The sequence below is a fragment of the Prionailurus bengalensis genome, chromosome D2, assembly GCF_016509475.1.
Source record: "Prionailurus bengalensis isolate Pbe53 chromosome D2, Fcat_Pben_1.1_paternal_pri, whole genome shotgun sequence".
In the NCBI taxonomy this organism is placed as follows: domain Eukaryota; kingdom Metazoa; phylum Chordata; class Mammalia; order Carnivora; family Felidae; genus Prionailurus; species Prionailurus bengalensis.
The window spans coordinates 38,655,398-38,681,724 of NC_057351.1; the positions used below are offsets into that span (position 1 = coordinate 38,655,398).

The 26,327-nt window shown below is 57.9% G+C and overlaps 2 protein-coding genes across 10 annotated transcripts in view; one reads left to right on the forward strand and one right to left on the reverse strand.

The window, feature by feature from the left end:
- Window positions 1-2,478: 2,478 nt before the first annotated feature.
- Window positions 2,479-11,903, reverse strand: LOC122492902. Its single transcript, XM_043596698.1, has 3 exons — window positions 10,387-11,903; window positions 3,549-3,700; window positions 2,479-2,837 (listed from the first exon to the last, which is right to left on the reverse strand). Exons 1-2 carry the CDS (start codon window positions 11,521-11,523, stop codon window positions 3,626-3,628), a joined length of 1,212 nt encoding a protein of 403 aa, XP_043452633.1. The 5' UTR covers window positions 11,524-11,903; the 3' UTR covers window positions 2,479-2,837; window positions 3,549-3,625.
- Window positions 11,904-12,070: 167 nt separating this feature from the next.
- ZMIZ1 (zinc finger MIZ-type containing 1) overlaps window positions 12,071-26,327 on the forward strand; it is a 230,427-nt gene continuing 216,170 nt past the window's right edge. For 5 of the 9 annotated variants that reach the window (XM_043596688.1, XM_043596692.1, XM_043596697.1 and 2 more), the window contains exon 1: window positions 12,243-12,306. The gene's annotated coding sequence lies outside the window, so the exon portion shown is untranslated. Of the gene's footprint in view, window positions 12,307-26,327 lie in introns of all 9 variants that reach the window. The other 4 variants (XM_043596687.1, XM_043596695.1, XM_043596690.1 and 1 more) reach the window with 1 other exon arrangement.

Below are 26,327 nucleotides of genomic sequence, written 5' to 3' on the forward strand. Positions count from 1 at the left end.
ATAGGGCCCCTGGGAGAGGAGAAAGGATGAGAAAGTTCTCGCAAAGGAGAGTGTGTTGTAAAGGCCGGGGTCAGTAACCAGAGCTCTGGTCCCCAAGACCCCTCCCTAGGAGAGAAATCCCAACCCGCTGCCTGGGGGGCTATGCCTGGGGGCCTCACCCAGGGCAGCCCTAATCTCAGCACAGGCCCAACGCCTGCTCCTGCTCCAGTTAGGGGCCTGGGCTGGATCAAAGGCGGAGAGAATTAGCATCACAGAGAGCCCGGGGGAGGGGAGGCCAGGATTAATTTATCTCCTCTTCCTGCTGCTCCCTCTGTAGCCCTTGGGGTTGGGGGGAGGGTAACCGTCCACCCCCAAGCCCCTAGCACACCCCTGAGGCCCAGTTCCTATAGAAGGAGGCAGAGCAGGGCAATGATTTGGGCGGGACCAGCACGGCACACACATTCTGGAGCCGTGGGCTTGAACGGACAAGAATGAAGATGCCTGGGCCAGAGGGCCACCCGCAGAGCCTGGGGGCCAGGGGGCTGCAGCGTGAGTTCACAGATCCCACCAGGTCATTTTGGGGACACAGGAGTGTATGTACCTCGCATGTGTGTGCGGGGGTGGTGGGAGATCTATGAGCGTGTGAGGGATGCTCACATGTGTGTCTGTCAGGCGGTGTGGCCACTGGGTGTCTGAGTGTGTATGTGTATCCTTGAGGCCCAAGGGCCACTCATGCCGTGTGTATGTGTGTGTGTGTGTGTGTGTGTGTGTGTGTCCAGCCGGGTAGGCACGATGCCTGCACACGTCTGTGTCTGTGCCTTGATGATGGTGACACTCATGAGTCTGGGTGACTATGGGGTCCAGTGTGTGGACCTACGGACAGGCACCTGTGTGGACAGAGGAGCTGCTGGTGAACTTTGAAATGAGCAGAAAGGAAAAGTGTGAGGCCAGAAGGGGTCCAGACTTCTGTCTCGTAGTCTCTGCTGCCAGGCTCCCCAGGCTCTCTCCGCTCCTTAGGCGTTTCCTCTCCTCCCATGGAGCCGCAGTGGGACCGCCTGGCTCAACCGTCCCGTGCCTCAGTTTCCTCGTTTGAAATGAGTGTACTCACAGCGCAGTTGTGAGGATTAAATTAGTTAATATAATGGAGGCATTGAAAACAGCCCCTGGCACACAATGAACGCTCTTAAAGGATTCACTGGTGCTACCTGGAGGGGCATAGTGGGACTGAACCGGGCCGGCCGGAGGAACGGGGTCAGCCCACAGCCTGCCAGGCACTGTCCTTGCAGAAGCCTACAAGGGAGATTGGCCCGGAGCCAGCAGAGCTGGGCAGCCTTTGGCGATGCCGGGAAAATGGAGCTTGTGCTGTTGGAAGAGTCACGAGGCACAACCTGAGCCAACTTGGCACTCACTGGCTGGGCACGTGGAGTTCCTCCCCCATCCCCTTCCGGCTTCCCAGCCACCCCCCCCAAGTCCCTCCCACCACTTCCTACCCCAGGAGCGTCAGGCATGGTCCTACCCCCAGCCCTGTTTCCTCCTCCAACTGGCTCCAAAGGTCCACTCTTCATGCCCATTCTGCAGATGGGGAAACTATGGCTCTGAGACATCCCCAAGAGCATAGCTGGATTCAGAAACCTAGGACTTTGAAGACTCAGAATAGCTTGTAGCGAAGCAAAATGCTAATCTGACCCCAAGGGCAGCCCACCTGGTTCTCAGCTCTTCAGGGTCTACACTGGCTTTCAGAGCCCCTGAAACGGCTCCCTCAGCTCTTCCGGCATCACAGGCTGGACCACTAACACACCCTTCCCCGTATTCACCTTATCGACTCTACCCATCTACCCAAACGCAGGAGAACATCTAGCCCGACCCCTAAGTGAATCCCTAATACACCTCTTCCACCTCTGCGCTTTTGCTCCTGTGTTCTGCCTTGCTGTCCACACCCACCCAGACCTTCATCTGTCAAGGCCCACTGCAAATGCCACTTCTTCTATGAAGCCTTCTCTGATTGCCTGATTGCCTGTCCGTGGGTGGCCTCTCTCGATCCCTGGCCTCTAGGGACCTGGAGACATTCCTCTCTTTGGCCCTAACTGCTTTACCTGCTGAAAGGTCCTAGACGACGGACCAGGAGCTTCTCTGTCCACACCCACCCTCACCCCACAGGACAGGGCAAGAATGTCCATGGGCTGGGGTGCACGGTGGGCACGCGCACACACACACACACACACACACACACGCACACACACAGCTCCATAAGCCCCTCCAAGCCCTTCTACCATGGCCATTTCACATAGTGTTCCCAGCTTAGGCCCCGGGGCTGACTTTCCTACATTCAACTCTCCACTCTCCACTCACTGTGTGACCTTGGGCTTGGTACCTAACCTTTCTGTGCTTCGGGTTGCTCATCTATCGCTGGGAAGAATAGTTCCAATGCCACACGGCCGTGGTGAGAATGAAATGAGGTAGCACATGTAAATTCTTAGAACAACACCCTGCACACAGTGATCGCTATATGTTTACCATTGTTGTTAATATTTACACTGTGACAACCAGGACACAAAGAGGCACTGGACAGAATCTCTGTCCTCCAGAGGATGGGAGTCCCAGATAAGAACAGGAAAGGGGAGTCGCATTTCTAATCTCATGCAATGGTCAAACCACCTTGGAAGTAGTCATCACCGGCCCCACTTTGCAGATAAGGAAACTGAGGCTCCGATAGGTAGTACGAGATTCCCCAGGGCTCACAGCCGTAAGTGGCCAGGTTGGGATTCAGGGCCGGGTCGCGAGGGCTCCAAAGTCCATGCTCTTTCAGCAAGCCCGCTGCCTCTCAGTCTGGCAGCGAGATAAGCCGAGTACACAAATAGCTGTAATCCAAGGTAGAAAGTGGTAAGTGCCAAACAGGGACCGATAAAGGCTCGGGGAGGGCGGGCGCCTGCCTGCCTCGGGAGGGGAAGGGGCGGAGGGCAGGGCAGGCTTTTGAGAGCGGGTGACATCTGAGCACGGCCTCCAAGATGGACAGGCAGAGTGGGAAGACTTTCCGGCTGGAGGGGCCAGTGTGCACGAAGACATGGGTGGCCGCTCCCGCAGTACCTAGCGTGGTGCCTCGTGTGTCACAGGGGCCCAATGAGTATTCGCGGAAGGGAGGGAGGAAAGGCAGAGAGAGAGGGTCAGCATGCCCTGACCCCACTTGGCCTAGGAACTCCCCCTCTCACAGGGAGACAGAAGTCAATTCCTCCTATTCTCTGAAGGGTTTCATGGGGCCAAGGGTCCCCCTTGTCCTTGGACACCCCAGAGAAGTAGCTCAGGACTTTCAGGCTAGAGTTCCTGATAACTAGATGCTTTGCTCCACACCAGGAAGAACTTTCCAACACGTAAAGCTGGACCGGGCTTCTCTGTGGGGCAGGGCAGCGATGCGTCGGAGCCGATCGCTAAATTTTCAGGCACTCTGCGAGCTGCTTGATGTGAAGTCTGCATCTTGAAAACTGGCCACGGTATAAGTATTTACACCATGGAAGTCGGCAAATGCCATCCATCAGGCGTTCCCCATTACGGAGAGCCAGATGTTAAACACTTACCCAGCACACCACTGAGCAGTTGTCTGCCACGCACGGGAGCGAGCTCCCCGCCCCCAGAAGGATGCAAGCAGAGATTGTCACCTCCTGAGACGAATGGCACCGAGGGGCTCTGGCTTAGATGACCTCAGAAGCCCCTCTCTGGCCCCGAGAGCCTATGGAAAGTCAGGTTTGAGAAAAAATTAATCCGAGTAATTATTCATGCTAGGAAATCATTAACCAATTGACTCAGAGGCTGGGAGTAGGGCAGGAACCAGAGGAAATGTGTGAAGCGCCACATGTCGATTTCATAGGTAGGAAGCCTTGTCCGACATCACGCAGGGAGCTAGGGGCAACACTGGGACCAGAAGCGCGTCGCCGGGGCTCCTTCCACAGCCTACATGTTGGGCTGGTGGGGACGGGGACATCTTTTTTTTTTTTTTAATTTTTTTTTTTTTAACGTTTATTTATTTTTGGGACAGAGAGAGACAGAGCATGAACGGGGGAGGGGCAGAGAGAGAGAGGGAGACACAGAATCGGAAACAGGCTCCAGGCTCTGAGCCATCAGCCCAGAGCCCGACGCGGGGCTCGAACTCCCGGACCGCGAGATCGTGACCTGGCTGAAGTCGGACGCTTAACCGACTGCGCCACCCAGGCGCCCCAAAGGGGACGGGGACATCTTACTGCACAGTTTGTTTGGGGTCTCTCCTCCGACAGAATATAAGCTCTGTGACAGCATAGACCACATCTGTTTTGTTCACTGTGGGATCCCCAGGGCCTAGTTTTGTGCTTGGCATGCCGTAGGTATTCGATAAATGTTCGTTGAATGAACCAGTGTGTCTGAGATCCCTTCCTGTGGCAGCATTTGGAGAACTGGGAATATGCCGTCCTCTGAGACCATTACTACTCATGCTTAGCGACATGCAAGGCTGGGGTTCACATACCGATTCTGCCCCTTCTTGTAGGACTTTGGCCAAACCACTGGGCCTCCTGGACCCTCGTTTTTTTTCTCTGCAAAGTGGCTTGTGCCGTCTCTGCCTGCCTCTTGAGGTTGCTGCGGCACTCAGGTAACACATAAAGCGCTCTTTACAAACTCTAAAGTGTTGTGCCCATAGGAGGAAAGGGAATGCTCAGGAAGCTGGCTTTGATGGCCAGGCCAAGCCCAAGGGCTCCCAGTGGACCCTGGAGAGCGGCCAGGCTGCTGCTCTCTTTGGGCTGATGCTTCGGTAATCTGGATCAGACCGGCTCTTTGGGGAGCAGGAGTGGGGGGTGTTGCAAAATGGAACTCAAGTTTCTAAAGGGGCAGGGAGGGGAGGCTGACGTGAAGACAGCCAGGGAGAGTTGGGGGAACCTCTTCCTCCTACGACCAAGTCTCCTGGAGCAGAGGCAGCGGGCAAACCAGTAACTTTAAAAGGCATTTTTCTGTCTGCAGAGCGGTTTATTGCCACCGCACCTCATCCCACCCCCTCCCAACCCCCAAACCCTCAGTGCTGCAAATTGCCTTAACGAGTGAGCTTGGACTGCCACTTGCCAAGTCAGGTGGGGGTGGGGTGGAAAATCCCGGCGTATTCTGAAATCAAACCAGTGTTCCAAATGATTCCATAGAGAAAGGATTTCTGCCACTCTCCTAGACAGGCGTCCGAAGCCGCCCCCGCCCCCTTGGTAGAGTAGGGGAGCGAGGAGGGGGGCCCCAGCTCACTCGGGGTTGGGGATGGATGAGGAAGGAAAACAGGGGGTGGTAGTGCCCCACAGCCCTCCCAAGAGGCATCGGATTTTCGCAAAGAGGGTGAGGGCAGCGGGAGACTCAGAGCTGGGGCCAGGGAGGCAGGTGGAGAGGGTGCCCATGGAGGGGACGACACGTCAGCCTGGGCCCCCAGGGGAAAGCAAAATAGAAAGGCCCTGTGTCAGCAGCCAGGCCCCTGGCGGCCGGGCTCTCGGCTCCACTCTGTTCGGCGGGATTCTAGTCGGCACCAGCTGCAGTCAGGAACAATGCCTGGATTTCTTTCTTTCTTCTTCTTTAAAAAAAAAAAAAATTTAATAGAGGGGAGAGAAGGACTGAAGCCACTCACTGAACAGCTCAGCATCAGGGAGGCGTCTGGGACCGTGTGTCCTTGAAAAACAGCAGAGACTCAGGGACCCCACGGCTGGCTATGAGGTGCACGAAGGCACATCAAACTGGGAGCCCGCGGCCCCACCCTGCTGCTGCCTCACACTTGCTGTGTGACCTTGGGTAGGTCCATGCCCCACTCTGGTCTATTACCCCAGCAGAGGCTGCCTTCCAGACCCTGCTCAACGCCAACTCTTCTCCTTCCTCCAGACTTTCAGCGTGGTATTTGATGTGGGCAGTCCTTCCTGATAGCCTGTGAACTCCTGGAGCGCTGGGTCTGGTTCATCCTTATGTGCCCCTTGCCTCTCCCACTGCACTTGACCGCCTGTCAGTCACTCAGACACTATGCTGGGTGATGGCATAGAGCAGTGAGCCATGCTATGGCCTGAAGCTTCAGCCAGGGGTTGGACGGGGGTAGGGTGGGGATGGGTGCACATCAAAATAATTTCCCTGCCTAGCGAGGCGTCGTGCTGGGCAAATACAACTCCCTGTGCCTCAGTTTCCTAATGTGTAGAATGGAGAAGCTACTACCACTAATAAAAATCAGCTCACGGGAAGACGGAAGGAGTTCGTGTGCATGAGATACTCAGTGCCTGGCACACAGTAAGAGCTTACTAAGTAATCACTGATGACAATGATGATGCTGGAGGCAGGGGGGCTGAGGCCAGGTAGACAGCACGTCTGCTAGAGTTATCAGGGCAGGCCTCTGAGCATGTGGCTGTAGCTGTGGCCTTGAAGGTTGATAGCGGTGTGTCCTAGGAGCAGGAAGAGCGCGAGGAGGTAAGAGTACGTATAGAATGCTGGCGAGTCTGGAAGCCACCCAGCACGGCTACACGCATGGGTCAGGGCAAGGGGGCGTGGGCCTTGAGGCTCCAAGACTGCTATCCAGGAGAGGAGGGGAGATGTTGAGGTCTGAGATCTTCTCCCACCCCCTCCAGTGCCAGAGAGGAGGGACCCTTCCCTCAGGGTGCAGGAGCATCCCTCAGGATAGCGGTAGGAAGCTTGATCCTCCTCTGGTCGCTCTTTCCAGACCCCCGGCGGTGCTGGACCTCCTAGCTCCCAGATGGCTCTCTGGCAGCACCAGAGGAGAGAAGAGAGCACTGGATCAGGACACCTGGTTCTTGTCCCACCTCTGATACTTCCCAGCTGTGTGGCCACGGGCAAGCCACCACCTCCTTTCCGGGGCTCGGTTTAGTCCCCGGAAAAGGGGCCATTGCGAGGCTCAGAAGATTAAGATGTACCTTGTGAAGCAAAGTGTCAATGTCGTTATACCTATTTACAGTCCTAGACTGGACCGTTCCCTCTGTGTGTGTGTGTGTGTTTTCCTTTCCCTATCCGGCCGGAGGAGACCCTCTGAGAGCACTCCCCCGAGCAGGGCCCCCCTCAAACCCTAAAGTGTACTGTAGCTTTGTCCAAGGGTCAAAGGCTCAATCAGAGGGAGAAGGGCCATGGGACATCCCCTGTGTCCCATACTCCCTTACTTGATAGCTATGGAAACAGAAGCACAGAGTCTGTGATGTGCTCAAGATACACAAGTCGGGCAGTGGTGGGCTGGGAGTGAAGGTGGCCCAGCTTCCAAAGCAGGCTTTCAGTTGACTCCCCAGGGCCTCCCATCAGAAGAAGGGGTTGCTGGCTGAGCTGGGTCTGGAACCATGGACCTCTGCCCCATGGCGGGAACTGAGAAGACAGCATTCCTGGTGGAAGGGCCTGGGAGAGCCATGGCCAGGATGCTGGGCAGCTGCTGCCTCCAGGTAAGGAGGGGAGTGGGCCATCGGACTGGAATACTGGGAGGAGGCAGCCCAGGGGGATCCGATATGCTGAAGGGCACATCCACTCTCTGCTGCACCTAACCACCCGCCTCTAGAAACATAGCTGCCTCACAGCTGGGCAGGGACAAAATGCCTCCCGGATCCACCAAGGTGTGAAGACTAACTCTATTCCCCGTTACCCCACTACCATGGGAGGGGACCCAGTCATTCCCTGGAAGGTGAGTAGGAGTCCTTACTCCACCCCAGAGTACTCAGAAGGTCACCTTGTCTGCACCATTGCCCCGTGATGAATGGGGGCAAGTCCCCATTCTCAACCCTGAGGTCCAGTCCCATTCACTGGATAACTGTGAGACCTTAAGCAGGTCACTTAACCTCTCTGAGCCTTTGCCCTCGGTGGGAATTATGCCTTCTGGCTTGTGGAGAGAATAGGATGAGGCAATATTTCCAAAATGCCTGGCAAACAGTAAGGACTCAACAAATGTGACACTTCTCTTGCCCTTTTGGTCCCTGGGCTCCCTTTTGGGGAGTGAAGGGTGAACTGTGGAGACAGAGAAGGCATTCCTGAAGAGGTAGGAAGTTAGCCCCCTGTGTGTCACTCCTTCACTCCCCCAGCCCAGTGAGGGCCCCTGGCCCAGGAGGCCATACTCACTGTACCCTATACAGGTCCTCTGCTCTCCCCAGGACCTAAAGCCTCTTACCACTGCCTTCCTCATGGCCCCCTGGACCTTCTGGCTCCCCACTCCCTAGGCCCAGGCCTAAGCAATGGCTTTCTTTCCTGCTGATGGTTCCCGGAAGGTAAGGCAGTTAACAAAACCTAAGTCTACTCTGAAGATGGGTGTGGGCAGGACCCTGCATTGGTGCCCACCGGCTGGCCTCATGCAGCCCACACCCTCCTGATGGGCACTAAGCTGCCTCTGAAGCCACATAATTTCTGGGCCCTGCATTGGCAGAGTGGGATCTGTCTTCCAGTTCTCAGTGGCTGGGAAGAGAAAGCACTTTCCCCTCTGCTTCACCCCCAGATCTCTAGGCCCACAGAAGCCAGGGCCAGGAAGGTGGAGGCACATCGTCCCCGAAGAGGCCTGACCATCGCCATGAGACCTTATCCTTGGTTTACAGAAGCCCAGAGAGGGCTAGCAACTTGCCCACGACCACACGGAGAGTCTATGGATGAGGATACAGAGCTGGGCCGAGAGGTCAGCAGGAAACTTTGTTAACAAGAGCCTGAGTTTGAATCCTGAATGACCATGGGCAAGTTACAGGGCAATTTTCTCCGAAGGGGAGAATGGGAATAGCCTCGAATTCAAGGAAGTGTGAGATTCAGTAAGCCAATGCTAAGAGGCCCTCACCACAGAACCCAGCACACAGTAGGCACTAAATAAGTCACAGCTTCTTGCCAGACCCAACAAGGATCCAACCTGCCTTGTTATCTCCCTGAAAGATGAAGAGAGACAGCAAGGGCCTGAGTCCCAAAGACTGGGGCCCAGGATCCCCAGGAGGCCGAGGCAGACCAAGGGCCCAGGGGAGATTTCTCAGACTTACTGCCGTCAAGTGTCATGCCTGCCCAGCCAGGAAGAGCTGAAATTACCCTTAGCTCCATGCTACAAAGCGTTGAGCCTGCTTTGTGTGCTGGGCTGCTCTCTGCAGTAGCGTGCTAGTTTTCAGATGTAAAGGAGATGGCGGGGGGGGGGGGGTCTTCTGGACAGGAGCTTTTGAACATGAGTGGTCACCCCGCAAGGTTGCCTCCATTCTCCATTTCCTGGAGGTGGTGAGCCCAGGTCACTCACTGAGGAATCTGGACAGAAATGTCGGGAGGATAGCATCCTGACCCATCTTGAACCGGTCTAGTTCTTGGCTGAGGCTGGATTCCTGCCCTCCAGGCCCCAAAACCCAGAAACTCTATCCCGAGGTTTTGGAGCTGGGGTGGGGGCGGGTAGCTTTCTGCCTGCTGCAATGCTTTAGCTTTCCCAGGGGGAGCAGCTGTGGCTCCAGCCACCACTCAGCAAGCTGAATTACACCTTCCAGCCCTGGGTCAGGCCTCCAGGGGTTTCTAAGGCTACCCCCATGTCCTGAACCTGGGCCACCCAGAGGCTGAGGGGGAGGGGCTCAGGAATGTACTCCCACAGGAATGTTCTGGGACCATGCTTCCCTGGTGTCCTGAGAGGTCTGGAAGGCTTTCATGCCACCCACCTTCCCCAAGGGTGCTCAGCTGCCACCTGAGCAGGGAACAGCAGCATGATAATAGTCCATGTGGCAGGTCGAAAGACTGAGGCCCAGAAAGGAGTGCCCTCCCTTGCACCTCATGGCATACGGAGGCAGAATTTCCCCTGGGAAAATCAAGCAAGTTCCCGGCATCCCCTCCCATGCCCCTGTGGACCTGAGCTTCCATCCTCTGAGCCCTCAGGAATCCAAGCTGAGTTCCCTGGCTGTCAGAGTAGCTAAGCCTTGAGAAGGAATTCAGGGCTGGTGAATGCATTTTGCCTCCTTTCCCTCGGTGGTAGAAGGAGTGATCTAGCTGGTCCTGAAGGAGTTCAAGCCGAGGTCAGAGATGCCCACTGGAGGATGTTTTTAAATAGGGTGGGGGGAGGGTACTCTGGCCCGCTCCTTGCACTGGCCCAGGGTCGGCGCTGATCACTGCCCAGGAGGCCTGGACGATCTTTGAGTCTGCGTCGCACGTCCGCGCTCCCAAGCGGGCCTCGTCAATCAGGCAATGGCCCTAGCGGGTCCAGGACGTCTTCCGCTAGTCTCTGTCCTCCGGGGAGACCCCCGCCCGGGCTGCCTCCGGGTGCCCGCCCCCGGCGGTGTCATTGTTCTCTGACGTCACGCCGCGGCCCCGCCCCTCGACCCCCACTCGCCCCCCCCCCCCCACTCCCTCCCCACCTCCGGCTCCTGGCGCCCGAGACCCTCGCAGCCTGCAAAACCCAGGCCGTGCAGAGCTCCCCCCGCGGCCCGGCCGGGGCTGCGCCCCCTTGCGCTCTCCCCAACTTGCCTTTGTTATTCCAGCTCCCTTCCTCGCCTCGCCTCCGACACCGCGGCGGACTGCAAAACACGGAGCGCGGAGTACCAGCCACACCTGGAACCGAAACCGGCGCGGGGCCGAAGCCTCCCCCGCCTGTGCTGGGAGGAGAGGCTTGCGTGCGCGCGAGTGTGTGTGTCCAACCCGTGCTGTGCGGGCGCCGATTATGATTTGGGACTGAGGGTGCAGCAAATCACGAGCGGGGGGCGGCTTCTGGGTGTGAAAGGGAGGGGGGCGTAGGGTATGTGTTTGTATATGTACGTGAACGTGAGGATTTAATGCCCAGGGGAATGTTTCCTGTTTATTAGTGTATTGGGGGTTGCACAGCGCTGTATGTGTGTTTGCGGTTGTGTGTCTGTGTAAATGTGCTTGGTATGGCCGTGTATACGAGTACATTTGTGAGGGAAAGTGTACGTGAGTGCGTGTTTGTGTGTGCGCGCGTGTGGAAGCGTGTTTGTAAAGCTGAGTGTAGGCGCGGATGTGTGTGCTGTTTGCGTAGGAGTTTCCGTGTGAGTGGCAATGGACCAGAGCCAAAGTGGGTGCGCACTTAAGTGCTCTCGGGGGTGAGTCCGCAACGGGAACCCCTCGAGTGGGTGCACTCAACTGCGCCTTGTGAGTGCCATCGCTCTCTGCGGCTCCTGGGGCAGCGCCCAGCCGGGGACTGGGGACTGGACCTGGGTCCCGCCGCCCCCACCCTGCCCAAATGCTCTGGGCCGAGGGGCGCCCCCGACGGGCCTCGAGGAATCCACGGGTCTCTGGACAGCGCAGGGTGACGGGGGCAGCCCGTGTGCACTGGTCCTTCCCAGCCGTCGGGGACACAGCGCTCCAGCCTCCCGCACAACATCGCCCTCGGTGGTGGCGTGTGGTGGGGATTTCCTCTGCTCGCCCCACCAGCCAGTCCCCCGGCTTTGGGAACAACACCAAAGCCTCCTCCAGGGGGAAGGCTTTGGCGATCTTGCTGGTGACTCGCTCGCCCCCAAATCGGGTACCTGACAGCGTTCGCGGCCCCAAGTGCACTCTAGCTCGGGGCTTGCGAGCGAAGGGGGGGCACTCCGGTGTGCCGGTGATTTTTGCCCCCTCCTCAATGTGGTCCCGTACTAGCTTCAGCATTTCTCTCCTACTCTAAACTTGCAGGAGCGGGGAGGTGGAGGCGGGCGGGGAGAAGTGGAGGAAGGGGGAGAGAGGAGGAAGGTGAGTGACCGGGTGGGGGGGGGGGCAGTGGGGAGGAGGACGTGCGAAGCCCTTCCGACCCACAGAAGGTGAAAGCTTGGAGAGGGCCGGGACCGAGCAGCGGGGAAGAAAGAGCAAAAGAAGGGACAGGAAAGGCGAGGGAGAGAAAAAGGCGAAAAGGAAAGAAGAAGAGTGAGCGGCGAGAGCGCAGAGAGCGCGAGCCGAGCGGAGTCGAGCGCTGGCGGCGGCGGCGGCGGCGGCGGCGGCGGCGGCGCGGCGCGGCGCGGCGCTCCGTTCCATCCGTAGTTCCGCGCCTGCTTTTGCCAGCGGCCGGCGGCGCGGGGCCCTTTGGAAATAGAATAGCCAATGTAATCTGACACTTCAACTTGCTCGGCTCCGGGCGAGTTGATTCACTTACTCACCCCCTAACGCCGAGTTCCTTTTCACTGTCTGTGGACATTAAAAAAGCGAGCGGCGGCGGGCGCCCGGGAGAGCAGGCGACCGGGCGGCGGGCGGGCGAGCAGCGACCCGGCGGCCGAGCGAGCGAGCAGCGCCGGCGCAGCGCGGTGACCCCAGCCTCCGTCGGCGCGGAGCAGGAGCCGAAGCGGAGCCGTTCTCGGCGCCCTCGCAGCGCTCTTCCCGGCCGGAGCCGGGCCTGCCCGGCAGCGGCCGCGGCGGCAGCGGCGCGTCCTCCAGCGGCGGCAGCGGCGCTCGCAGCGCCCGGTAAGTTTGGGGCCAGAACAGGGCGCCCGCTGGCCCCGGGCCTTCCTCCCGCTCCCGGTGGACTCTTGGGGTGCGAGCGTGGGGCGCTGGGTGTTGGGGTTTTTTCCCTTTAAGGGTCCGCCGGGACCAGGCAAGCCGGGCGAGCGGCCGGCGGCCAGGCTCCGCCGCGCTCCCCTTGGCGGCCCGGGGCCGAGGCCCAGGCGACCGGCGAACGCCCGGCTGCGCGGAGCCGGCTTGGGCTGCGCGCGGGGGCCGGGGCTCCTCTGGTGTGCGGGGCGTGAGTAAGGTTGTGCGCGCGCGGACCCTGTGCCCGCCTCCTGTCGGTGCGCCTCCAGCCCTCGTTCTGTACACCCAGGCAGGACCGGGATTCGGTCAGGGAGGGAAGGACCGGGATAGGACCACCTCGGTCTCGCACGTCTCGTTTGGGGAGACGCGAAGTTGTGCGCCCGTGTGTACGAGAGCCGCCGGAGACGGCGCTGGATTTCGGGGTGGCAAGGGGTGGTGATGTTAAGTTGTGCATCTGAATTTCCAGGGAAAACACACACTTTTGTAAATGGGAGGTGGAGGCGCGGTTAAGTTGTTTGTGTGTGAATTGCCCGGGGAGACGCGGCGCACGGTACCGGCGGGGAACGCCAAGGGGTGTGTGTGTGTAGGGGCTTCCCGTAGGTCTTTAGAAGCCGGAGGGGCGTTAAGGCCACGGCCTGGACGGGGCTGCCCCAGCCAGGAGGGGAACCCAGAGGGAAGATGTGCGTGTGTGTGCGCGCGCGCTGCAAATACGAAAGTAATTTCTCCGTGTTCTTTCTTCCTCTCCGTCTCCGGCGGCGGCAGCGGCCCCGGGGGAGTGGGAGGCCGGCCGGGGCGGAGGTTGGGGGGCCGGGCCGGGGCTGGAGCTAGGGTGGGGGGCGGGCTCTGGAAGCTTGTTTCACATTCCTGGCGTCTGGGCTGGGGAGAAAACAGTGGGGAGCGCGGCCTCAGCGTCTGGGGCGCGGGCAGCGGGCGCGCGTCGCCCCCTCGCCGGGGACATCTGTCCAGGAAGCCAGGCGGGCGGGGAGAGGGCGCGGTGCGGAGGGCAGGCTCCCCGCCCCGGAGCAGCGGGGGCGCGGGCGAGGGGCGGCCGCCTTCCCGGCCATTGTGCGCCAGCAGATTTTCACGGGAGACTGCCCCGGAGCCGCCGGAGAAGGCCGGGAGTCGGCCTCAGCCCCGGGTTTAAAAGACACTCCAGGAATGTAAACAACCCGGGCAGGAGGGCGGGCTGGCGGGAGCGCGCCGGGGCAGCGGTCCCGGCCCCCCCCCCCCCACCCCATCCCTCCCTGGGGGACAACCCGACGGCGGGGCTGCTCAGCGCTTACCCCTTTACCTGCCACAAACTTTTTCCTCCTCTGCCTTCCCTTCCCACCTCGCCCCTCTAGCCGGGCACAGAGCGAGGGCCTCTCCGGAGGCCGGGGCACAGAGCTACTAGCACCCGGTGCCTGATCCTGGAGGGCTGGTGGCCCGGCCCCTGCTTGGGTGTCCCCCCTCCTGCCTGGGAGCGCAAGCTTCCTTGGGCAGCGCCTGAGTAACTGGGGCTCTGAGAGCTGCCTGCCTGCCTGCCTGCCTGCCTCCCTCCCTCCCTCCCGCTGCTCCTTCCCAGCTCTCCCCCTTCTCCTCTCCCCTGACTGCTTTTCCAATGCCTTGACATGAGGGAGGGAGATTTAACTTGGCAGCCCAAACAAATGTTCTCTCAGAGGTCCTCCAAGAAGCTGGCGGCTGGGCTGGCAGGGTGAGGGCACTGCTCGGCCAGCCTTTTCCTCCTCCCTGCTCTGCCATGGCCGTTTGGAGCCCCCTGGGTGGACAGCCCAGGGCATGGGAGAGTGGAGCCCAACCCCGCAGATTTAAGAGGGCAGTGAGAAGCCGCCTGTGGAAGCCCCTGTCTTGGCGCTGGGCAGAAGCTGCAGGGATCTGCCTCCGGGTGCCAAGGGTTTTCTGGAGGCTTTTCTTGAGCAACAGTTTGTCTTCCTGCTGCAACCTGGGAACAGGGCCTGGTAGACCAGAGGGTTAACTAGGGCTGTCTCCTCCTCTCTCGTGGGTGTGAGGACAGGCTGGTTACACAGGGCAGGGCAGGAGGCCAGAGGCTGTTCCCAGAGGTGCCTGCGTTTGCTTATTATTGTTTTTTTGAAGGTAGAGATAAAGAGGCAGGCGCTGTGGTTGGAGAATGAGCAGCTTGGCTGGCGTTGAATTCGGACTTGACTTCCCTGGCGTTGGTACGGTCCCGTGAGTTTAAAAGTTGTTTGCAAGCTATCAGGGAAGTTTAGGACAGGGGGCCAGCCCCTAGCTTTCTCTGTCCTGGCTGCTTTTTGAGGGGATCCAGGGTGGGAGTGTGGTGGTGGTGGTGGGGGAGCGGGGTGGGAGTACGAATTCCTGGCCCCTTGCTGCCCTTGTGGTGTGGTTTGTGAATGCCCCATGCCTTGCACTGACCTTTCTGTCGTCAAGTTGAGGATGTTGAAACACCAGCATCAAACAAAAGACACATTGAAAGCCCTATCTGCCACAGAGCACGTGTGACTTTGGGGCCAAGGGAATGCATCTGGAGGGAGATGGTGTTTTCCTCTAAGTTTTATGATTTCGGTTGGGTTTTGTTTCTTTCTCCCAAAAGGACAGAAGCATCTCCTTGTCCCAAGTCACGAGGTTATGAAATGCTGGGTTCACGTGTAAATCTCAAAACTTTAGACTTTCGAGAATTGGTGGCAGGCGCTGTAGCTGGGGCAGGGGCTGGGGGGGGGGGTGCAGAAGCAGGGAGTTTTCAGGAGTTTTTTAAACGGGTTTTGGGTTGGGGTTTGGAGGCACTCAGGGTATGGCTCACAGAGAAGAGTCGGGGGTAAGAAATTGCTGGACTTCTGGGAAGCTTTGATAACTAGCCCCGTCTTTGCAGAGAAGGATTTCTGGCTTCTTTGTGGGGACAATATGTCCCTTTTTCCTCCCAAGGAAAGAAGGGAGGAGGATCCTTGTTCCTTTCACAGCCAGGAACAAAGTGAAGAAAGGTCCAGAGACTGTGGGGTTTGGCCACAGGACCACAGTTCCTCACACACACACACACACACACACACACACACTCCCCTAGCAACAGTTACACATTATCTCCATACCTGGCCCCCAGAGATGTGCCCTCACATAGGACAGGTGTCCACCAGTGACTCATCCTGGAAAAAGTTGCAGAGGGAAGGCTCCCACCGAGCAGAGCTGCACATTTACTGTTTCCCTGATTGACAGAGATGGGGGGTAGTAGATAAGGAAGGAAGGCACTCTGAGGCCTACTGTGTCCTGGGAGTTGTGTCACAAGAGTGCCCATGTGTGAAGCCACGGATACTGAATTCTCAGGCCTTGGCCAGGGTCCAACACGCAGCCGTGACCCTCGCCTCGGGGTGAGGCATTGCTGTAAGAAATTTGGGCATCAACAAGTTAATTTCCGGAAGTTTCTCTGGGCACTCTGTCACGGAACCAGGAAGCAGGGCCTGCCGGGTTGTGACTGGGTCCCCTACGTTTTCATTCATAACTTTGCTCCCGAGGGCTTTTGCCGGGCTCCTATCACCGCCTCATCTTTATGAGGTTCCTTGGGTTTTGTGTGGACAACAAAGGCCGGGCTGCAGTAATTACCCTGGACCCTGCTGCAGCCTTGCCTGGTGGCTTGCTCTGACCTCTCAGCAGGACACGGTGGCCTCTGTCCACGCCCTCTGAGAGGGAAGCTCTTTGTCCCTAGAGCCCCTGACTGTGGGGGGAGGCAGAGCCTGCCTGGGCTGTAAACTCTAGGGGTGATTCTGAGGTTGGGTCTTGCCCTCAGGGAGGATGAAGAGAGGCTGAGAAAGCCAGTCCCAGCCACAGGCTCTGGAGAGAGACCCTAGAAGACCCTTGGTGCGGTCTTCCCAGTGCCTGAGGAGATGGGGGGAAGAGGTGTCAAGAGGCTGGCTTCTTTGGGCCAGTAGCTTCACTGCTGGCACTCAGTCTTCTAATCTGTAAAATGGGTTCAAAGGCAGGAGCGCTCTGATCCCCCTGGATTGCTATGAGGATGAGACAGATGTGAGCATTAGAGCCCTTGGCATGTGTCTTCTGAAGTCCTGGCAGGCTCTGGGTGCAGAATGGGACACAAAGGTGTTGCATTGGAGGTGCTGGAAGCATTTTCTAGAAGCTGCTTCCCCAGGCCTACTTCCCTGGAAGCTTATTATCCAGTCTCGGCTTACATACATGCCCCCTGTGACAGGGCGCTTACCACCTCTGGACAGCTGCTGCCTTCAGTGGACAGCTATGTTAATGTGCTCTGCTACATGGCACGCTTTCTGGAAAGGAACCCCTCCTGACCTTCACTTTGGGCTTGAGGTGCTGGGGGTCCTCCAGACCACAGACTCATTCCTTCCTGGAAGATCACAGATTCAGGACCATACTGATGGCGCTGGGGAGTGGGGTCGGGGCAGGGGCCCAGACTGGTGCCACAGACATGTCCTCAGGGTCCCACAGTGTGAGGATTGTGACCTGTGGGGGGCCCAGAAATGTATAAGACGGTTCCTGCTCCTTAGGAGCTTGAATCCAGTAAGGCCAGGAAGATCAGTCCAAATAAATAATTAACCGCTACCAGCTGGCTGCCTGCCACAGGGCGCATGACAGCAATAACCACAGCCCCTCGCCTTTGTGTATGGCACTTGGTGGATTTAGAAGCACTCTCCAAATTTACTGAACTCCAACAACAACAGTGGAAGCTGGCTTCTATTTGGAATTACCGCCACTTAACAGAGACGAAAACCGAATTGCGGAGAGGTAAAGCGACCTGTAGCTAAGCTGGGACTCAGCCCCGGGCCTCAGAGATGCCTGCACGGCTGCCACCTTCCCAGCCCACCCACCAGGCAGGGACACGGGCGCAGAAGTCAGTGTGACCGCCGCAGAACGGGGCCTAGGGAGCTGAAGTTAAGGAGGAGAAGCCATATATAGGCAGGGTCACGGATGGGCCTACCTGTGTCCACCCCCACCCCTACCGCCCCCCCCCCCCCCCCCCCCGCTTTTGGCGGACGCAGCCCATGCCCCCAGCGGCTGGGCTCCTTTCCTTTGGCATCGTGTCTTAACAGCCGGAGCTTGCTCTGAACCCCAAACGTTGCCACTTCTGCTGGGGCCCACGTGTCTGTGCGTGGGGCTTCAACCCCATCCCTGGCCCTAGAGCAGGAAGCAGAGATGTTTCCAGGCCCCAGGTCCCTGGGCGGCCCAAGGCTCTTCCCTGGGCTGTGATGGTTTCTATAGATACAGACGTTGACTCAGCCTGCCCCTCCTCTGGCTGAGTCAGTCCCAGGCTGTGTGGGGTGGCCGCCCTGTGGGGGCTCTTGGGTTCCTTCTACCCCCTGACACGGCCCGCCTGCTGCCCACGCCCCCGTGCCTGGTTCTCTGGGGCTCGTGCGCCTGCCGCCCCAGGACGAGGCTGCGGCTGGTGGGGTGCAGAGCAGGGAGCAGCCAGGCAAGCTGAGCTGGCGCCTCCCCAGGAAGCCTGGCCCAGCCTGGCACACCTGTACAGGTAATGACTGTAGCCTGGGAGGGCCCTGGGTCCCGCCTGTCAGGCCCAGCTGCTGGGGTTACTGCAGGATCATGCTGGGGGAGGCCGGGGTGTCTGAGCTAATTAGATTTCTTAGATTTCAATGCTCCCCTAATCCTGTTAGCCTGGCTGTAATTGTAACCACTTGAAGGTTTCAGCCGTGGCAGGCTGTTGAGGACAGACGGTGTGGGGACTCCCCTCTGCCCTAGCCCCAGCCTTAGACAGGCAGCTGGGGACTGGGGACTCCTTTTCCAGTTCTCCAGGGTGGGGGCCTGGGTGATGGTAGGTGTTAGTTATGCTTTTCGGCAGAATCTCAGCACCACGGAGTATCCGAGCAGGCATGGATACTCATCTGGCTCAAACCCTTCACTCTATAGATGGGGAAACAGAATTCTGCAGAGGGGCAGGGACCAGCCCGGGGCCTCAATGGCTGGTAGTGGCAGAGTGCCTGGGTCTTGTGGTCTGGCTTTGTGATCTTTGTCCCTGGAGACTTCAGGACAGGTCTGGAATTGTACACGGCTCATGAACCCTCCAGAGAAGTCGATCCCAAAGATAGGGGCTAGGGGGGGTTTCACTTGTCCCCAAAGCCTGCTCCCCAGTTGGCATTACCCGCCCCCCAGTTGGGGGGGGCCATATGGGTCACCTAGTCTGACCATTACCCCCCCAACACACACACACACACACACACACACACACACACACACACACGCACGCATGGGTCTGCATGCCTACATACATATATGCTGCTACCTCTGATGGCCAGGGTTGCTGCTGAGGCCTCAGGTCTGCCTCTCCTAGGGCTCTCAGACATGGGGGCTTTCTCTCTTCCTCCCCTGTCCCAGATTCTTGATCTCTTGGAGGATCCAATTCAATGCAGATTATTGGGTGGGGGGAGCGGTGTTAGAGTACAATCTCTTTGTACTTTCAAAGGCTCTTGCCAAAAAAAAATTTTTTTTGGTGTCTGGTTTAAATGGAAACTGCACCCCCTCCCTATCCTTTCTCCTGCCCTTCCCCCATTCGCATTACCCATAACTTCATTCGTCCACCCACAGAGGTTGGTGCTTGGGGGGAGTTGGGGGTGGGGGTGGCTATGATGCCTTCCGAACCCCTACCCGGGAGGTTCCCACCAGCAGTCCCATCCTGTCCTCCACTTTGCTCTGAAGCAGCAGGGAGAGGTATCTGAAACCCTCCTGCTGTTCTGGAAGCTCCCTGGCTCTGTTTTGCACCCCTGAGCACATAGTAGAGACCTGAGGGGCCATATGGGTCACCTAGTCTGACCATTCCTTTTCTAGCCCAGGAAACTCAACTGTGGAAAGAAAGAATTGGTCGTATCCAAGGGCAGCAGTGAATTAGTGACACAGCCAGGCCTGGAACCCTGTCTGTCCAGCCCATTAGCTCATTAAACATTTGAGCATCTACTGTTGGCCGGGCACAGCCCCGTGAGCCATGCTTCGGAGCTCATCAATAAATGCTGTTCCATCTTTCATTGGGAAGGGCCCAGATGAGCCTGGGGAGGACAGGGTCCGTTTCTGAGAGCTCTTGGGGTAAGGAATAAGGAAGGGGCTTTTCCACGGGACTCCCAGATCCTACACAGCTGGAAGGGGATGGGCATTAGCATTCCAACCCGGCAGCGTGTTTCTTAAAAGGTAACCGTAGGCTGGTTGTAGCGTAGATTTGAGGGAAATAAAATAGAAAGCCTCTAGGGAGGATGCAAAGTTTCTCCTCTGCCCAAGCCTATTTAGTCCAAGAAGATGAGTGGCTCCCTCCGTCTGTCCCCCACCCCCACCCCCCCAGCCCTCCTAGTGCTGACTTTTGTCCTTTGAGGGCTAATGGCCTGCTGCCTTGTTCCTGCTAACACTTCCTCTGCAGATGGGGAAGCAGGGAAGGAGCCCTCTCCCTCCACCCTGGGAGTCACCTGCATCGGGCCCTGGTGAGAGCACATGAGGAAGAGCCGGCAGGCTCAAGACAGGGGAGGAAATGCCACGTGCCCCGACCTCACCCTGTCCACAGGCGCTTACCTAAACCCCCACCCTGCTCCCGGGTGGACCTTGGCCAAAGGCCGGGAAAGCTGGCACATAGCTGTGACCAGCCAGCCCTCTGGCTGAGGGACAGATAGGGCAGAGAGACCTCTGGGAAGGGTCCTGAAACCCTTCCTTGGCGTTTTCAAGTGGGGAGGGCTTTTCGAGGGTCTCCATCCAACCTTCTTATTTGGCAGGTGAGGAGACCCAAAGCCCAGAGAGGTGAAGGGACTGGCCTCAGGTCACACAGCAAGCTGGCTCCCCTACATCAGGGAGGCTGAGTCGTCTGGGTAGGGAGGGGTGGCATTTTCTATTGCTGTCATGTTTTGGTGCTCCTGCTGTTGTTTACATCTTTATAAAAATTTCCCAGGGGTGCCCGGGTGGCTCAGTCAGTTAAGCATCCGACTTCCACTCAGGTCATGATCTCGCGGCTCGTGAGTTCGAACCCTGCGTCGGGCTCTGTGCTGACAGCTCAGAGCCTAGAGCCTGCTTCCGATTCTGTGCCTCTCTCTCTCTCTCTGCCCCTCCCCTGCTCACTCTCTGTCTCTTTCTCTCTCTTTCTCAAAAATAAACATGAAACAAACAAAAAAACTTTCCAAAGTCTACCAGAAACATCATAATAGCCAGTATTTCTTCAGCAACTAATTTGTTTTCGGCTCTCCTCAGACTGCCTGCATTTGTTTTTCAGCTATACCCTTTATGGCACCCATGACTGTGGGCAGGTTATGTTGAACTTTTCCAACTTTGGTCTTCATGTCGGCAAAACAGGCTTCTCAATAGTATAAAAGTAACATACTGCCTTCCCCATAGGCTGAGAAGATGGAATGCACCTGACACATAGTAAGTGCTCAAGAAACAGTAGCCTCGGGGCGCCTGCGTGACTCAGTCTGTTAAGCATCCGACTTCGGCTCAGGTCATGATCTTACTGTCCCAGAGTTTGAGCCCCGCATCAGCTGTGCTGACAGCTCAGAGCCTGAAGCCTGCTTCGTGTTCTGTGTCTCCCTCTCTCTCTGCCCCTCCCCTGCTCACACGCTATCTCTTTTTCTCTCTCAAAAATAAACATTTCTTAAAAATTAAAAAAAAAAAAACAGTAACCTCAGTCATTGTCATAACCATGGCTCCCACCACGCCCGGCATAGCTATGAGTGTCGTGTGGCCTCCAACTTACAGACGAGGAGACTCCAGTCGGATGGATGGCTCAATGCCACCCGGTACCTCAGGACCAATCACAGCTGGACCTGGGTCCCAGACTTCCTGACCCTCAGCCTCCTGCCATCATCCGCAGTCTCCCCTGTGTAGCAGGAAGGGCTGGCAGGTCATTGCTGGCATTTAATTGAGTACATTTTAATTCAACGTAGCAGGAAGGCCTGGTCTCCTTGCCGGGACCAGGGTGTGGAGACTTACTAAGACGGAGACTTACGTCTGGGTTCCGACCCGAAAACCTCTCTCTCCTCCCCTGCAAGTGGAGGCTAGTGGTGATGCCACCGCCCTCCAGGTTTCTTGCCGTGTGAAGAGGAGAGCAGGACAGACTGGGCCTTGTCAATCATGGTAACTGACTGTGGGACCTCAGCCGGTAGCAGACCCCTCTGGGCCTCAGTTTCCCCACCTGAAAATCATGAGCTGGGACCACATCAGCATTCCCCCGTGTGGGCTCTCAGGACCCCCAATCCATAAAAGGAAGGACAGCAGGGCACAGCCTCCCTCTCCTGGGACCCTGTCCCCCCTTTTGGCCTCATTCAGCAGGTTCCCAAACTGTAGGACCCTCTTCCCACCTCCCTTTTTTATGCACAATAGGTGTCGAAGCTACCAGTGCCAGTCTTGGGAAATGCCAGGCTGCGTGGTCACCTCCCACTCTGGTGTCAATGGCTCGGTCCCCTGGTTGGTTTCCCTGCTGCAGAACTGCCTTCCCAGAGGGGCCGTGCACAGTGGGGAAGTGGGGGAGTCGAGGGCAGCTTCCACGTGGACGGGATCCGGCCCCCATCCCCAGCCTGCTTTCTTGGCCTGTCCACCTGAGTTCTACCCCTTAAGCCTGCAGCCCTCTGCCACTTTCGCTGGCCTCCTTTTCTTTTATTGTTACCAGACCACAAATCTATGGCTGGGCAGTCCCAAAAGCAAGGCCAGCTTGGCAGAGGCGTGGGACCTCTGCCATGTCCCTAGAGATGGGCCTCAAAGACACGCCGGCTGTTAGGGCAGGAAGAGCCTTGAACTCCGCCCGCGGGAGCCAGGCACCCCCGAACCCGTGTGCGCACCTCTGCAAGGTGCACGTATTTTTTGCAAGTGCGCGTATTTTTCTGGAGCGATGGTCCACGGCTGTATTCAGATCCTTAAGTCAGTTTGGACGCCCGAGACCCGTGTAACAAACAAGGCCTTCATCCAAGGGTCTAAAATAACCCTGGGCCCTGAGTGGAACAGGACCGCTGCATTTCCCCACCTGCTGTCCGCCGACCCTTCCATTCCAACTCCTTGGTGTCAACCACCCTAGCCGTGGGGGCATCTGGGCTTCTGACACCTGCTTCCAATCCAGCTTGACATTGTATGGGTGAGGAAACCAAGACCAAGGGAGGACGGGGGGACCCGCCCAAGGTCGCCAACAGGACATAAGACCCGGTACAGGGGCTGGGGTGGCCCCAGGGGACGGCCTCCTGTGCTGGCTGACCTCACTGATGTCACCATTTGGTCTTGCCCTCTGTGAGTGCCTCTGTGAGGTGTACCAGGATTTTGGGATTCGTTGTCCCCAGAAATCTAGGGACTGGGTGAAGGGTGAAAGTGCCCACTGCCCCTGCCACTGCCTCTTCTAGGAAGGCTGGGCAAGACCGGTTTAGGGCATACTTCCTCTGGCTCAGGAGGCCAGGTTCACCCCAGCTGTCTGCACTGCCTACTTATCCCGCTGTCTTGGGTTAACGTTTTCTCTTCAAGGGCCGTGGGGCTCGCTGGTATTTACGTACAGAGAAGCCCTCTATATTTTCAGGGCACCTTGCTGGTATGAATTCTAACCGCTGTTGGTGGGGAGAGGCAGCCCGCGGCCCCTAGGAGGGCTCGAGGCCGAGTTGGGCTGCCATGCAGGCAAGCCCACCGCGTGACCACAGATGAGTCACTCTGCCTCCCTGGCTCACAGCCCTCGTGTCCCTGACTTCCTGGGACCCTGGGGGGTGGCCTCTGTGGCTGGCGGTGAGCACGTCGGGGGACTCCTTGGCCTGCCACCTCCCTACCTGAATTGCTCAGCCCTCCTGAGCTCCGGGACCCCTTCGTGCATCCCATCCTGGAAAAATAGAGGACATCTCAGGTGTGATTTCTTGCCTGGTGTTGGGTGATGGGGCCGTGGCTGAGAAAGGAGCTTCCTCGAAGCTGTGAGTTTATCTTCTGCAGGAGGACAGCTTTCTGATCCTTTCAGCTCAGCCTGGGCTGACGGCATCAGTTTGACATGTGTCCTTCAGCTGCAGGGCTGATCCCTTTAGGCAGAAGGAGCAGAGCCGCTTTGGGGTTTCGAATCCTTGAGGGCCCCAGGATTCTCGGAGCTGTCTGCCTGGTGGCTGGTGCCCTCCTAGCCGGCTCCCCACAGGCAGCCGGGCCGGTGCCTCCTTCGCCTCCCCTGACAAGGGCTCCAGACGCTACTATACCTGGTATTCTTGGGACCTTGCATCCTCAAGACTTCAGGGAGCTTGGCAGCCACCTCGTCTGATAACCTGTCACACGGATGCCACCCCCGCAGCATCCCCACAGAGCACCTTCTGGTGTGGGCTTGCACACCTCCAGGGGCAGGCTGCTCCTTGACTCTCAGCGGCTCCCTTCACCTAGGAAGCTCTATCTTATGTGGAAGGACGCCTCCTCCCAGGACCTAGTGCTCATCTCTGGACCACACAGAATAGGGTGAACTCAGTTCTTGTGAACTCCCTCCCATATGCTACGTCAGAGATCTCGCCTCTCTAAGCTGAGTCCAAGGCTGGAGTGGGCAGAGTGGGCTTCCTGGAAGAGGTAGCCTCCTTTTCCCCGGGCCTCCTCATTATCCGTGTCGCTGTTTAAGAGCCTGGGCTGCTTGGAGACCTCAGGCCTGGCCTGGAAATGGTCTGACGCAGGTCATGAGACATGGAAATAGGCTGGGGAGGCCCCAGCAGTGGCTCCTTGGGGTCTGAGGGAGAGAAGGTGGCCTGGCAGCAGCTCTTCAAGCAGGGTCAGGCAGGCCACATGATTCCAGAAGCGTGTCTATCTTGTAGTCTCTCCTGGCACGCTCGCCTCCCACGGAGCCTGGGAGAGTAGCTGGAGGAGGGGTGGTGGCTATGAGAAAGTCTCCCCTTTCTGCCCCCACCTGCCTTCTTACTGAGTCCCGGTCTGCCCAGCTCTGCTCCCTGCTGCTGTCAGGGAACATTCTGCCTAAGTGTCCTGACGCCCCAGAGACCTGGCGTGGCAGAGGGCCCTGGATTTGGAGTCAGAACTCCCGGCACGGCCTCCTACCGACGGTCTCCCCTGGGGCTGTCCCAAGAGTCAGAGGGGAGAGCCGGCGTTTCGCATGCTGTACCGTGTCACAGCATCAGGGAGCGTGATGTTTTGTTACCGTGTGTGGGGATGATAACGTCAGCACAGAAAGGCCCCGGAGATCATCCAGGCCAACCCTCTCATTTGGCTGCTGAGTCTGACCCCAGAGGGGACAGAGGCCTCCCCAAGGTCACAGGGCAAGTTCGTGGCAGAGCTAAAGCAAAACTCCAGGCGTCCTGCCCATCAGCCAGTGCCTGCCCCCTGTCCCTGTCACTTGACAGAAACCCTTGGCTAGAGACACACAGGGGGAGATCCCTCCATGGCTGTGGCATCTGGCTTGCCTGGGACTTACCGTCTTCGTCTCACAAAGCTCCTGGGCCTTATGCCTCTGGCCGTGCCCACCAGAACCGCTGGCCCTGGGGGCAAGCAGGTGTTCCCTGGGACCTCCATGAGACAACCGGCTCCCCCAGCCTGGCACCCCTGCTTGGGGCTGCTGCCCTGTAACAGGGCGCTTGCCTTGACTTCCTGCCTCAGACAGGGCTACTTTGCACCCTGCCGGCTGTTACCTTGGGTGGAAATAGAGTCTCCCGAGACCCCTCACCTAGGTATCTGACCCAGCTGGCTGCAAGATGTCACCCTGGCCTGGGACACATGGCTTGAATATGTGGCTCTAGTTTCAACCTGGTGTGAACCCCCCCCCCAAACCCCCCATGGCTCTGAAAACCCAAAGACGCCCAGACTGTTGGAACAGGAGGGACCTGGGCAACCAACTTATCTCATCCCCTTCTCATTCCCATTTCTCAGATTAGGGAGGTGAGGCTCAGAGAAGGAAGGAAGCTAGCTGCAAAATCAGCAAGATACTAACTCCTTCCCTGCCCCCGGCCAGCCTGGCCTCCTTCCATCTCCTGCCTCCCCGAGGCTGAGTCCTGAGGCTGCCCGGGCCAAGAGTGTCTGGAATAGGGACACTGGTAATAGTAACTGGTGCTTTTCCTGCAGGGTGTTTCCAGGCCCTTGGGCCAGGCCCTGCCTCCCTGCCAGACCTGGGGAGCCAGTGCACCTGGGAGGGGGGGTGGGGAGGCAGCACATGGTTCCTGCTGGTGGGTTCCTGCCAGCCTGAGAGTAAGGTTTCCTGGCTCCTCTGGAGCCCCCAGCCCCTGGGAGAGCAGAGCCTGGGATCCTTCTGTGCCTCCCCTTGCCCAGCCCCCCAAGAAAGATTACTTATTCATTCATCAAGTTTGTTGAACACCTACTATATGCCAGGCACTGTTCCAGGCCCTGGGGATACCATGATGAACTTGACAGAGGCCTTGCTTACATTGTTATAGGTGAGACAGTGAGTCAACAACTTCATGTATGCTGTCATTCTGAGCTATAAGAAATATTTTGATGAAGAACAAATCAGGATAAGGTGATGTGAGGAAATGGGTGGGGGATTGGGCTTCTTTAGATGGAGTGATCACGGGAGGCTTCTCTGAAGAGGTCACATTTGAGCAGATGCCTCAGGGAGGCAAGAGAGTGAACCCCATGGACATTTGGGAGAAGGGCATGCCAGACAGCGGGAGAAGCATGTGCAAAGGCCTGGTGGCAGGAGTGTGTTTGGCATGATCTAAGAAAGGCAGGGAGGCCAGTTGGAGCATATGGTGCGGGAGAAGGTGGAGGATAGGAGAGGAAGTCAACGAGGTGCTCAGGGAGTCGTCACAGGAGGCCTTTCGGAGCATGGGAAGGGCTTCTGACTTCATGCTCAGTAATTCGGAAGCCACTGGAGGATTTTAATTAAAGGACCGAGACTATCTGATATGCTCTCTAAGAGGATCCCTCTGGCTGGTGAGCCAAGAATAAACTATAGGGGACAAGGGTGGAAATGAGGAGACCAGCTGGGCGACTTTTTCAGTGACCCAGGTGTGGATGCTGGTGGCTTAGACCAGAGCGGTCAGTGGAGGTAGTGAGACAAGGTCAGGTCCTGGATGTATTTGGAAGGTTGACCAAGGTCA